The 14002-nt window shown below is 54.1% G+C and overlaps 1 protein-coding gene across 4 annotated transcripts in view; it reads right to left on the minus strand.

Annotated features, from left to right (window-relative positions):
• Positions 1-14002, minus strand: part of recql5 (RecQ helicase-like 5) — a 112842-nt gene that overhangs the window by 21089 nt on the left and 77751 nt on the right. For all 4 annotated transcript variants that reach the window (XM_068004386.1, XM_068004387.1, XM_068004390.1 and 1 more), the window contains 3 exons: positions 12575-12802; positions 10688-10781; positions 10298-10334 (listed from right to left, as the gene is read on the minus strand). In XM_068004386.1, the coding sequence (XP_067860487.1) occupies positions 10298-10334; positions 10688-10781; positions 12575-12802 (359 nt within the window). The remainder of the gene's footprint in view (positions 1-10297; positions 10335-10687; positions 10782-12574; positions 12803-14002) is intronic.

The following is a 14002-nucleotide window of genomic DNA, read 5'->3' on the forward strand; positions in this document are numbered from 1 at the left end:
TGGGGGGGGGGGAAGAGAGCTGGGGAGGGGAAGAGAGCTGGGGGAGGGGAAGAGAGCTGGGGGAGGGGAGAGAGCTGGGGGAGGGGAAGAAAGCTGGGGGAGGGAAGAGAGCTGGGGGGGGGGGGAAGAGAGCTGGGGGGGGGGGAGAGAGCTGGGGGGGGGGGAGAGAGCTGGGGGGGGGGAGAGAGCTGGGGGGGGGGGGGGAGAGAGCTGGGGGGGGGGGAGAGAGCTGGGGGGGGGGAGAGAGCTGGGGGGGGGGAGAGAGCTGGGGGGGGGGAGAGAGCTGGGGGGGGGGGGGGGAGAGAGCTGGGGGGGGGGGGAGAGCTGGGGGGGGGGGGGAGAGAGCTGGGGGGGGGGGAAGAGAGCTAGGGGGGGGGGGAAGAGAGCTAGGAGGGGGGGGAAGAGAGCTAGGAGGGGGGGGAAGAGAGCTGGGGGGGGGGAAGAGAGCTGGGGGGGGGAAGAGAGCTGGGGGGGGAAGAGAGCTGGGGGGGGGAAGAGAGCTGGGGGGGGGGAAGAGAGCTGGGGGGGGGAAGAGAGCTGGGGGGGGGAAGAGAGCTGGGGGGGGGGAAGAGAGCTGGGGGGGGGAAGAGAGCTGGGGGGGGAAGAGAGCTGGGTGGGGGAAGAGAGCTGGGGGGGGGAAGAGAGCTGGGGGGGGGGAAGAGAGCTGGGGGGGGGAAGAGAGCTGGGGGGGGAAGAGAGCTGGGGGGGGGGAAGAGAGCTGGGGGGGGGAAGAGAGCTGGGGGGGGAAGAGAGCTGGGGGGGGGAAGAGAGCTGGGGGGGGGAAGAGAGCTGGGGGGGGGGAAGAGAGCTGGGGGGGGAGAGAGCTGGGGGGGGGAAGAGAGCTGGGGGGGGGGAAAGAGAGCTGGGGGGGGAAGAGAGCTGGGGGGGGGGGGGAAGAGAGCTGGGGGGGGGGGGGGGAAGAGAGCTGGGGGGGGGGGAAAGAGAGCTGGGGGGGGGGGAAGAAGAGAGCTGGGGGGGGGGGAAGAGAGCTGGGGGGGGGGGGGAAGAGAGCTGGGGGGGGGGGGAAGAGAGCTGGGGGGGGGAAGGGGGGGGAAGAGAGCTGGGGGGGGGGGAAGAGAGCTGGGGGGGGGGAAGAGAGCTGGGGGGGGGGGGAAGAGAGCTGGGGGGGGGGGAAGAGAGCTGGGAGGGGGGGAAGAGGAAGAGAGCTGGGGGGGGGGGAAGAGGAAGAGAGCTGGGGGGGGGGGAAGAGGAAGAGAGCTGGGGGGGGGAAGAGGAAGAGAGCTGGGGGGGGGGAAGAGGAAGAGAGCTGGGGGGGGAAGAGGAAGAGAGCTGGGGGGGGGGAAGGGGAAGAGAGCTGGGGGGGGGAAGGGGAAGAGAGCTGGGGGGGGGAAGGGGAAGAGAGCTGGGGGGGGGAGGGGAAGAGAGCTGGGGGGGGAGGGGAAGAGAGCTGGGGGGGGGAAGGGAAGAGAGCTAGGGGGGGGGAAGGGGAAGAGAGAGCTGGGGGGGGGAAGGGGAAGAGAGCTGGGGGGGGGGGGAAGGGGAAGAGAGCTGGGGGGGGGGAAGGGGAAGAGAGCTGGGGGGGGGGAAGGGGAAGAGAGCTGGGGGGGGGAAGGGGAAGAGAGCTGGGGGGGGGGGGGGGGAAGGGGGAAGAGAGCTGGGGGGGTGGGAAGGGGAAGAGAGCTGGGGGGGGGGGAGGGGAAGAGAGCTGGGGGGGGAAGGGGAAGAGAGCTGGGGGGGGAAGGGGAAGAGAGCTGGGGGGGGGGAAGGGGAAGAGAGCTGGGGGGGGGGAAGGGAAGAGAGCTGGGGGGGGGGGAAGGGGAAGAGAGCTGGGGGGGGTGGGAAGGGGAAGAGAGCTGGGGGGGGGGGGGAGGGGAAGAGAGCTGGGGGGGGAAGGGGAAGAGAGCTGGGGGGGGGAAGGGGAAGAGAGGCGGGGGGGGAAGGGGAAGAGAGCTGGGGGGGGGGAGAGAGCTGGGGGGGGGGGAGAGAGCTGGGGGGGGGGGAGAGAGCTGGGGGGGGGGGAGAGAGAGCTGGGGGGGGAGAGAGCTGTGGGGGGGGGGGAGAGAGCTGGGGGGGGGGGGAGAGCTGGGGGGGGGGGGGGAGAGAGCTGGGGGGGGGGGAAGAGAGCTAGGGGGGGGGGAAGAGAGCTAGGAGGGGGGGGAAGAGAGCTGGGGGTGGGAAGAGAGCTGGGGGGGGAAGAGAGCTGGGGGGGGGAAGAGAGCTGGGGGGGGGAAGAGAGCTGGGGGGGGGAAGAGAGCTGGGGGGGGGGGAAGAGAGCTGGGGGGGGGTGAAGAGAGCTGGGGGGGGAAGAGAGCTGGGGGGGGGGAAGAGAGCTGGGGGGGGGAAGAGAGCTGGGGGGGAAGAGAGCTGGGGGGGGGAAGAGAGCTGGGGGGGGAAGAGAGCTGGGGGGGGGGGAAGAGAGCTGGGGGGGGGGAAGAGAGCTGGGGGGGGGAAGAGAGCTGGGGGGGGGGAAGAGAGCTGGGGGGGGGAAGAGAGCTGGGGGGGGGGAAGGAGAGCTGGGGGGGGAAGAGAGCTGGGGGGGGGAAGAGAGCTGGGGGGGGAAGAGAGCTGGGGGGGGGGAAGAGAGCTGGGGGGGGGAAGAGAGCTGGGGGGGGGGAAGAGAGCTGGGGGGGGGGGGGAAAGAGAGCTGGGGGGGGGGAAGAGAGCTGGGGGGGGGGGGAAGAGAGCTGGGGGGGGGGGGGAAGAGAGCTGGGGGGGGGGGAAGAGAGCTGGGGGGGGGGGAAGAGAGCTGGGGGGGGGGAAGAGAGCTGGGGGGGGGGGAAGAGAGCTGGGGAGGGGGGAAGAGGAAGAGAGCTGGGGGGGGGGGAAGAGGAAGAGAGCTGGGGGGGGGGGAAGAGGAAGAGAGCTGGGGGGGGGGAAGAGGAAGAGAGCTGGGGGGGGGGGAAGAGGAAGAGAGCTGGGGGGGGGGAAGAGGAAGAGAAGAGAGCGGGGGGGGAAGGGGAAGAGAGCTGGGGGGGGGAAGGGGAAGAGAGCTGGGGGGGGGAAGGGGAAGAGAGCTGGGGGGGGAGGGGGAAGAGAGCTAGGGGGGGGGAAGGGGAAGAGAGCTGGGGGGGGGGAAGGGGAAGAGAGCTGGGGGGGGGGAAGGGGAAGAGAGCTGGGGGGGGGGAAGGGGAAGAGAGCTGGGGGGGGGAAGGGGAAGAGAGCTGGGGGGGGGAAGGGGAAGAGAGCTGGGGGGGGGGGGAAGGGGAAGAGAGCTGGGGGGGTGGGAAGGGGAAGAGAGCTGGGGGGGGGGGGAGGGAAGAGAGCTGGGGGGGGGAAGGGGAAGAGAGCTGGGGGGGGGAAGGGGAAGAGAGCTGGGGGGGGGGAAGGGGAAGAGAGCTGGGGGGGGGGGGAAGGGGAAGAGAGCTGGGGGGGGGGGAAGGGAAGAGAGCTGGGGGGGGGGGGGAAGGGGAAGGAGAGGCTGGGGGGGGGGGGAAGGGGAAGAGAGCTGGGGGGGGAGGGGGAAGAGAGCTGGGGGGGGGGAAGGGGAGAGAGCTGGGGGGGGGGAAGGGGAAGAGAGCTGGGGGGGGGGAGGGGAAGAGAGCTGGGGGGGGAGGGGAAGAAGAGCTGGGGGGGGAGGGGAAGAGAGCTGGGGGGGGGAGGGGAAGAGAGCTGGGGGGGGGAGGGGAAGAGAGCTGGGGGGGGAGGGGAAGAGAGCTGGGGGGGGGGAGGGGAAGAGAGCTGGGGGGGGGAGGGGAAGAGAGCTGGGGGGGGGAGGGGAAGAGAGCTGGGGGGGGAGGGGGAAGAGAGCTGGGGGGGGGAGGGGAAGAGAGCTGGGGGGGGGGAGGGGAAGAGAGCTGGGGGGGGGAGGGGAAGAGAGCTGGGGGGGGGGGGGGAAGAGAGCTGGGGGGGGGAGGGGAAGAGAGCTGGGGGGGGGAAGGGGGAAGAGAGCTGGGGAAGGGGAACAGGGATGAGAGCTGGGAAGGGGAAGAGAGCTGGGGGGGGAAGGGGAAGAGAGCTGGTGGGGGAAGGGGAAGAGAGCTGGGGGGGAGGAGAAGGAGGGAGCTGGGGGGGGGGGGGGGGAGGAGAAGGAGGGAGCTGGGGGGGGGGGGGGGGGGGGAGGAGAAAGGAGGGAGCTGGGGGGGGGGGGGGAGGAGAAGGAGGGAGCTGGGGGGGGGGGGGGGAGGAGAAGGAGGAGCTGGGGGGGGGGGGAGGAGAAGGAGGGAGCTGGGGGGGGGGAGGAGAAGGAGGGAGCTGGGGGGGGGGGAGGAGAAGGAGGGAGCTGGGGGGGGGGGGAGGAGAAGGAGGGAGCTGGGGGGGGGGGGGGGAGGAGAAGGAGGGAGCTGGGGGGGCGGGGGGAGGAGAAGGAGGGAGCTGGGGGGGGTGAGGAGAAAGGAGGGAGCTGGGGGGGGGGGGGAGGAGAAGGAGGGAGCTGGGGGGGGGGGAGGAGAAGGAGGGAGCTGGGGGGGGAGGGAGGAGAAAGGAGCTGGGGGGGAATAAAGGGAAAGAGAAAGGAGCTGGGGGGGGGGGATAAAGGGAAAGAGGGAGGGGGGAGAGGAACGGAAGGGGAAGGGGAGAGAAAGAAAACGAGAGGGGATAAGGAGGGAGAGCTGAGGAAGGGAAATTCAGAGCAGCGGAGTTGCGGTATTGAGGCATGGAATATCCAGCCTTCGGGGAGTACGAAAATAGCCAATGTGGTAAAAGAGGGTTGCTGTGAATGGGAGATACATTTGTGGGGGGGCATTACTATAACAGGGGAATTTAAATGGGGTAGGGATAGCCTGTGAGGGGCAATGGCAACTAGTGATGGGTTGGAATGAGGGAAGGGGTAGAAGGAGGTCGTCAAAATCTTGCACATGGCAGGGAAGAGCGGGCTGAAAGTCTACATCTTGCTCCAGTGGGCTGGGTTGAGGGCTGAAATCCTGCTTTGTGGGGAGGAGTTTGAGGGTCATTATTCTGTTTATTTTGGAGGGGAGAGGATTGGCTGTTTTTATTATATTTCAAATAGATATTTTTATTTTTAGAGGAGAGAATGATAATTAAAACTGGCCCCTGGGGTCTCCACTGTTTCCATCCCTCCAGAAACCTTCATTAACTATTATTCTCTGTTTTATCTCTTTCATCCAAATTCCTATTCCACATTCGCTTTAATACCATGTACCTTCATTTGATGAAGAATCCTCCTCTGTGCTCGCTTATGCAATGCCTTTTGAAATTCCATCAACACTTTATTCACTGCATTTCCTTTATCTATTCTCTTATATTACAAGTTCCTCTAATTTCCTGATTTATACCCTGTCAACAGTAATAACTACTATTAGGGGGCCTATAAACTACTCCCAGTGTTTTCTGCCCCTTGTTATTTCTTATTTCCACCCATATAGATTCTACTTCCTGATCGTCCGAGCCAAGATCCTTTCTCACTACTTTCCTTATCTCATCCTTTATTATCAGGGCCACCTTTTCCATTTTGCCTATCTTTTCCAAAAGTCAATCTGGAATATTTCGTTCCCAACCTTGGTCACCTTGCAACCACGTCTCAGTAATGGCTACGAGATCAAACCCATTTTCTCTGTGGCATTAATTTTAACTTTTTACTATTTTTCCCTGATTTGACCTTGCTCACTGATGCACTGTTACCGTTGAACTCTCTGTCCCTTCCTGTCAGAGTCTGTTTATCTTTATCCAAATCGCTACACTGCTCTGTGGCCTTGACTTTTCTCTTTAGATTTATAAATTTACCCTTACCTGAACCCCACAGCCTCCTTTTTAGTTTAAAGCCCTATCTACTACCCTAATTATTCAATTCGCCAGGAAACTGGTCCTAGCCCGGTTTAAATGGAGCCCGTCCCGACGGAACAGCTCCCTCTTTCCCCAGTACTGGTGCCAGTGCCCCATGAATTGAAACCCCTGTCTCCCACACCACTCAGTCATTTAACACTCTGATCTGTTTGACCCTATGCCAATTTATGCGTGGCTCAGTAACATTCGCGCCAGACAAGTGCCAGGCAATGACCATCTCCAAGAGTCTAACCACTTCCCCTTGACATTCAATGGCATTACCATCACCAAATCCCCCACCATCAACATCCTGGGGGTCACCATTGACCAGAAACTTAACTGGACCAGCCACATAAATACTGTGGCTGCAAGAGCAGGTCAGAGGCTGGGTATTCTGCAGCGAGTGACTCACCTCCTGACTCCCCAAAGCCTTTCCACCATCTACAAGGCACAGGCCAGGAGTGTGATGGAATACTCTCCACTTGCCTGGATGAGTGCAGCTCCAACAACACTCAAGAAGCTCATCACCATCCAGGACAAAGCAGCCTGCTTGATTGGCACACCATCCACCACCCTAAACATTCACTCCCTTCACCACCGGCGCACCGTGGCTGCAGTGGTGTACCATCCACTCTGCACTCCAGCAACTCGCCAAGGCTTCTTTGACAGCACCTCCCAAACCCGCAATCTCTACCACCTAAAAGGACAAGAGCAGCAGGCACATGGGAACACCACCACCTGCATGTTCCCCTCCAAGTCACACACCATCCCGACTTGGAACTATATCACCGTTCCTTCATTGTCGCTGGGTCTGCTTATTAATTTAGACCCTAGCTCCTCAAACTCCCTCAGCAGAACCTCATTCTTAGTTCGACCTATGGCATTGGTTCCTACGTGGACCACAACTGGATCCTTCCCCTCCTGCTTCATGTTCTTCTCCCACCATGGGGAGATATCCTTAACCCTGGCACCGGGCAGGCAACACAGCCTTTGGGACTCCCGCTCACGGCTGCAGAGAACAGTATCTATCATCCTGACTATACTATCCCCTACCACTACCACATTCCTTTTTACGCCCCCCACTTGAATGGCCTCCTGTACCATGGTGCCGTGGTCAAATTGCCCATCCTCCCTGCAGTCCTTGTTTCTCATCCATACAGGTAGCAAGTACTTCTTACCTGTTGGACAAGGTCAAAGACTGAGGCTCCTCATTCACTGTATCCTAGGTCCCCATACCTGCCTGACTCGCAGTCACATCCTGCTGTCCCTGACCACTGACCAAATCTAAACTACTACTTAACTTAAGGGGTGTGACTGCCTCCTGGATCAAAGTGTCCAGATAACTCTCCCCCTCCCTGATGCATTGCAGTGTCTGCAGCTCGGATTCCAGCTCAACAACTCTGAGCCGAAGTTCCTCGAATTGCAGACACTGCAGATGTAGTTGCTCGGGATCTCACTGGTCTCCACAAACTCCCACATGCTGCAGTTACGACACACCACCTGCCCTGCCATCACTATCTAACCTTGATTTATATATTTAATTAATCAAATTTTTTATGTAATTAATTGATTTGGTTTATTTTTTTTAAATTAATTTTCTACTTTAAACTAGTTTCCCACACTTTTTAAACTGTAATTTTAAGGCTTTTTAACTAACAATAAAAACACTAACCTACTAAACACAATAATTAGTAAACACAATAACCACTAAAACACTTAACAATAAGCTAAATACTTAAACTGACTTACTCTCGGGCGCTCCTCTATGACATCACTTTTTGTCCTTCCTTGATTTTTTTTTTGACTTCACCCCTCATGTCCACTCTCCTCCCTCCTTTTATTCACCCCTCAGGTCCACTCTCCTCCCTCCTTTTATTCACCCCTCAGGTCCACTCTCCTCCCTCCTTTTATTCACCCCTCAGGTCCACTCTCCTCCCTCCTTTTATTCACCCTGAGGTCCACTCTCCTCCCTCCTTTTATTCACCCCTCAGTTCCACTCTCCTCCCTCCTTTTATTCACCCCTCAGGTCCACTCTCCTCCCTCCTTTTATTCACCCTTCAGGTCCCCTCTCCTCCCTCCTTTTATTCACCCCTCAGGTCCACTCTCCTCCCTCCTTTTATTCACCCCTCAGTTCCACTCTCCTCCCTCCTTTTATTCACCCCTCAGGTCCACTCTCCTCCCTCCATTTATTCACCCCTCAGGTCCACTCTCCTCCCTCCATTTATTCACCCCTCAGGTCCACTCTCCTCCCTCCTTTTATTCACCCCTCAGGTCACCTCTCCTCCCTCCTTTTATTCACCCCTCAGGGCCACTCTCCTCCCTCCTTTTATTCACCCCTCAGGGCCACTCTCCCCACTCCTTTTATTCGCCCCTCAGGTCCACTCTCCTCCCTCCTTTTATTCGCCCCTCAGGTCCACTCTCCTCCCTCCTTTTATTCACCCCTCAGGTCCACTCTCCTCCCTCCTTTTATTCGCCCCTCAGGTCCACTCTCCTCCCTCCTTTTATTCGCCCCTCAGGTCCACTCTCCTCCCTCCTTTTATTCACCCCTCAGGTCCACTCTCCTCCCTCCTTTTATTCGCCCCTCAGGTCCACTCTCCTCCCTCCTTTTATTCACCCCTCAGGTCCACTCTCCTCCCTCCTTTTATTCACCCCTCAGGTCCACTCTCCTCCCTCCTTTTATTCACCCCTCAGGTCCACTCTCCTCCCTCCTTTTATTCACCCCTCAGGTCCGCTCTCCCCGCTCCTTTTATTGGCCCCTCAGGTCCACTCTCGCCGTGCCTTTTATTCTTTGTTCCAGTCCTACTCAGGTCCCCACCCTTTCCTCTTTTTCTGGTACATTGATGACTGTGCTGGTGCCGCTTTCTGCTCTTACCCCGAACAGAAAAATTTCACCAACTTTGCTTCCAATTTCCACCCCTCCCTCGCCTTCACGAGGTTCATCTCCGACTCTTGCCTTCCATCTCCATTTCTGGGGATAGGCTGTCCACCAATTTCTACTATAAGCCCACCGCCTCCCACAGCTACCTTGATTATACTTCCTCCCACCCAGTTTCCTGTAACTCTGTCTTCCATTCTCCCATTTTCGCTGTCTGTCGCATCTGTTCTGACAATGCCAGTGCTTCCGATACGTCTTCCTTTTTCCTCAACCGAGGATTCCCTTTCATTGTGGTTGAGCGTGTCCGACCCGTTTTCCGCACTTCTGCCCATACCCCTTCCCCTTCCTCCCAGAACCACGATAGGATCCCCCTTGTCCTCACCTTCCACCCACCAGCCTCCACATTCAATGGATCATCCTCCGCTATTTCCGTTACCTCCAGCGCGATGCCACCACCAAACATCTTCCCCTCCCTTCCTAGCATTCCAAAGCTACCATTCCCTCCACGACACCCTGGTCCACTCTTCCATTATCCTCAACACCTGCTCCCCTTACGACGGCACCTTCCCATGCAAGCGCAGAAGATGCTACACCTGCCCTTTCACCATCCAGGGCCCCAAACACTCTTTCTAGATGAAACAGCGATTTACTTGTACTTCTTTCAATTTAGTAAAACTGTATTCGCTGCTCATGATACAGTCTGCTCTACACTGGGGAGACCAAACGCAGATTGGGTGATTGCTTTGATGAGCACCTCCGCTCTGTCTGCAAGCATGACCCTGAGCTTCCGGTCGCTTGCCATTTTAATTCTTTGTCCCGCTCCCACTCTGATCTCTCTGTCCTCGGCCTCCTACGCTGTTCCAATGAAGCTCAACAGAAGCTTGAGGAACAGCACCTCAACTTTCGATTAGGCACTTTACAACCTTCCGGACTCAACACTGATTTCAACAACTTCAGATCATAACCACTGCTCCCATTTATTTCAGGTGCTGATAATGGTTCTGATGTTGCCATTCACAGTTCCTCTAGACCTAGCTTTTCTTTCTTTACTTGTCCCATTGCTACCCCCTTTTGCCTTGCACCATCATCCATTTTGTCATTTACTGAGTCCTGCCCTCCACCCTATCACAGACCTTCCCTTTTGTTCTTTCCTTTCCTGCAACCCCCCTTTCCCTGGCTCTGTACTTGCTTAGAAACTATTAAATCTCTAACTTCTTCCAGATCTGACGAAAGGTCATCGACCTAAAACGTTAACTTTGTTTCTCTCTCCACAGATGCTGCCTGACCTGCTGAGTATTTCCAGCATTTTCTGTTTTTATATAAGTACATGAGGGAGAAACGAATAGAAGGATATGGTGATGGGGTTAGATAAAGTAGGGTGGGAAGAGGCTCGTGTGGAGCATAAACACCGGCAAAGACCTGTTGAGCCGAATGGCCTGTTTCTGTGCTGTAAATTCTATGCAATTCTATTTAAGAAAGAACAGAATTTCTCAAAATTCAACTCAAAAGAGTTTTGCATTCAGGAATTCCTTTCCCTGGTCACATTGTATCAGAGAATAGAATATCAGCTTTCACACAGGTAGCTCTATGTGACAGTGCCTAGCTACAGTCCTTATACTGGTAGCATCACAACACTGAGGATGGGGCCGTCAATTACAATGTGCAAGGCTGCAGAATCTCTTTTACATTGAAAACGTAGTGTAACTTGCAAATAAATGTTAAACATAACTCTTGCACACTCACCTGGTGGTACAAAGCTATCCTTTTCAGGCTCTCCATTCTATGGAAAATAGAGAGAGAGAGATTAGGAGACATCTTGCACAGGAAGCACAGAAACTAGAGAATCCCCTTTCAGTCTTCCCATTGTGACGATGTCCTTTTCACAGCTAAGAGGCTGAGACATGAGTTAGTGATTGAGACATTCACTGACTAGGAGTTGTGTTTCTGGTTATAAACCTTCCCAGTCAAACAGCCCAGACAAAAGCTGGCGCAGTTTGCTCAAAGGAGAACAGAAGAGTTCAGTGCTTACCCAGTCCCATGTAACACCAACTAAATGCTTTCTTACTAAGAGCCACCCAATAGCTCAAAATGCTCACCTGATCATAAATCAGTTCACTCCCACATCAATCTTACCTTCCGCAGCATCATCTGTTTCTGAAAAAACACATTCCATTCTTTCTTTCTGTACTCATTCTCTCCATCTGAATCACCATCTTCATTATCACATCTGAAAAGAGAGTAAAATCAGCTAAAAATGAGACCAATTGAGCTGGTCAAATATCAAATAATCTAGTCTCCAACAATTTGTGACAGGCCACTTCACACAATGTTACTGTGTGTGTCAGTCCACAGCCTGTCTGTAAATCCATGCTGGTGTGTTCTGCCAAAATTGCTGAAAAGATATGAAGATTTATTTAATACTGTGGAACTCTGTACCTCTTCAGACTTCCCTTCCTCCTACAATCTTTAATCTTTTAAAACCTAAACTTGGTCACCTAATCATTGTTTCCTGATTTTCTTTGGTTTCTCTTTTACTGTTTTCAACTTTGTTGTTAGTATCCTGCACTGGGACCGTAGTCTTTCACCAAGGTTTTTCCAAGAAGAAAATCATACAAAGTCACACCCAGAAACATGCGCAGCTCACTCAGGCTGCATATTAGGATGGTCAAATATAGTTTGTTTCATTAGTCTATATGTCTAGGACTTGTAATGATTTCATTATCAACCTTTACCATCACTCCTAAATGATTAACTCTTACACCACCACTGTTGAATTGAATGAGATAGATACCAGGCATCAGATCAGATTTTTGTCCCTTTAATCCAAAAAGCCAGTTAGCACATTTCACTTGGTAGGGCTGCACATGATGAAATCCTGCCTCTGAACAGCGCACTGACTTGGCTCCGCACAATTACTTTGATAAATACCAGCATTTAACAGCCGCTTACCATTGACCCAGTACTTCAAACATTTAGAACTGTTTCTTCCATGGGCCTGAGCATTAACAAAATGAGCGTTCCAATTTAAAATGACAGCACTGTAACTCCGAGCTTACTTACTGTACTGGTGAGTGGAGCATGCGTTAGTGAATGTAATGCCAGTTGGTCACCATGCCTGCTGTTAACTAGTGAATGTAATACCATGCCTGCTGTTAACTAGTGAATGGTTACCATACTTGCTGTTAACTACACGCAATCTGCTGAACGGCCGGCCCATTGAATGTACTACCAGATACAGTGTTGTAATGTTAAACTAATTTTAAACAGTATTTCTATGTGTTCAGACTGTGGATTTAATAAGCTGCTGAGCAGAATGCATGTTGTTAATGTAACTCCCCTGGGTTTCTATACATCCAACACTATACTCTCCACTTATCCAAACATTGAATAAGTTCAAGCTGCAATTTTTTGAACTCACTATAAACAGGCACAGGGCTCAAAATATTCCTGTTTATAATAATCAAATAAAATGTGCAGATGGCCATGTTACTGAATGTACAGTAACCAGCTGGCCTTACATTCCACAAATTGATTCCAGCTCACACGCTTGTTAAATCTGCAATTTAATTCCTCGCGCTTGTTACGAGGTGCCATTTATTTTCCAGTCACGTTCATCAGCTGTCAGATGAAGCAAAAACACAAACAGGAATGGCCAGCCAGCTCTCAAAGGGGACAATACACCGTCAGCTAGGTGTAAAACCAGTTTAGACAGTCAGAATTGAGCAGAATATTTTATTAATCCATTGATTTGAAACCCGTAGCAAAAATCAGGTTTTTGCAATGTATTCCGCTAAATCAACACCAATTGTATTTCAGAGTTTGGCTGTGCAGCTCCACAGTGTAATCAGTCAGAGTGAGCACTTTTAGCAGAAGGCTCCCGTAATACGAGCCTGGCTACATCTTAAACTCTAAAGAGTTCCCCACCTCTTTTCCTACTGCGTTCAATTCATTTGTCAACAATACATATAACCATACATCACTTGCAAATATTGACGGTAAATCTTACCTAAATAATCCTACCTTTCAAAGCCATAGCCCTTCCTTCCCCCCTCATAGAGGTCACGGATGTACCCAAATGGCCCCGCGGCTGTTGGCTTTTCGACTGATGCCTGGGCCTTGCTGAGGTCAAGTCTCTGGAGGGAATCTAGCTGTTTCATCACCATCTCTGGGTTCTTGCAGTGATCGCACGCCCGATTACAGGCTGGCACCTCATCTCCAAAGTACTTGGCAATGGCTGCATGTCGACACCTGACATAAAACAAAGAGAGTCAGACCCTGCTGCTTCAAAACCAGGGCCTGACAGCACCCTATAGAATACCACCGAGATGAACATCCATCTGACAAACACTTATATCTACCCCACATACACGGCAACTAACAAGGACACACACCGTGCAGTTTTTGGATGAAAATGGGAAATCCCTCTGTTTTGTCTTGAGTTCTGCTGGTGCCCCAGGTTATGTACTGACTGCAGCAATGTTTCATCTAGAGATAAGTTCAGAAGAATGAGAGGCGATCTTATTGAAACATATAAGATTGTGAAGGGGCTTGATCGGGTGGATGCGGTTAGGATGTTCCCAAGGGTGGGTGAAACTAGAACTAGGGGGCATAATCTTAGAATAAGGGGCTGCTCTTTCAAAACTGAGATGAGGAGAAACTTCTTCACTCAGAGGGTGGTAGGTCTGTGGAATTTGCTGCCCCAGGAAGCTGTGGAAGCTACATCATTAAATAAATTTAAAACAGAAATAGACAGTTTCCTAGAAGTAAAGGGAATTAGGGGTTACGGGGAGCGGGCAGGAAATTGGACATGAATTTAGATTTGAGGTTAGGATCAGATCAGCCATGATCTTATTGAATGGCGGAGCAGGCTCGAGGGGCCGATTGGCCTACTCCTGCTCCTATTTCTTATGTTCTTATGATATACAAACAAGGCCCAGTGACAGCCCTTCCTCTGATTCTCCCCCACCTTGTATAAGTCTTTCACTCAGCAAGTCCCTACAAAAGCATGACTAATTATGCACTGGAGAAGGAGGCTGGCACTTGGGTTCTCTTTAGGTTTTACTGGATTAACCAGCCCACAGAAAGCCAGTCGCCACAGGATCACACGTATACGTGACAGTTATCTGGCATGTAAATTACAAGTGTCACAGGGCAAAACCCTGCTATGCATTGTATAATAGAAACATAAAGTATTGGAATAACAATAAAGCGTTTAAAACATCTGCAATCCACACTAGCATGGACCCTACCTCAAACCAGTTAATATCCTGGTTCTGCAGACTTTTTCCTCTAACTTCGCCTACCTAAATCAAGTAAAATCTCCAGAACACCTATCTAACCTCACAACCTCCATTTTACAACCACGTTTGCCTTCCTTGGCATGATAGTCCCATAGTGAACGTTCTACTCCTCAGTCCCACTCCTGATCAGATATTCATCCAGCTTTTC

Source organism: Heptranchias perlo, chromosome 23 (assembly GCF_035084215.1).
Source record: "Heptranchias perlo isolate sHepPer1 chromosome 23, sHepPer1.hap1, whole genome shotgun sequence".
Taxonomy (NCBI): Eukaryota; Metazoa; Chordata; class Chondrichthyes; order Hexanchiformes; family Hexanchidae; genus Heptranchias; species Heptranchias perlo.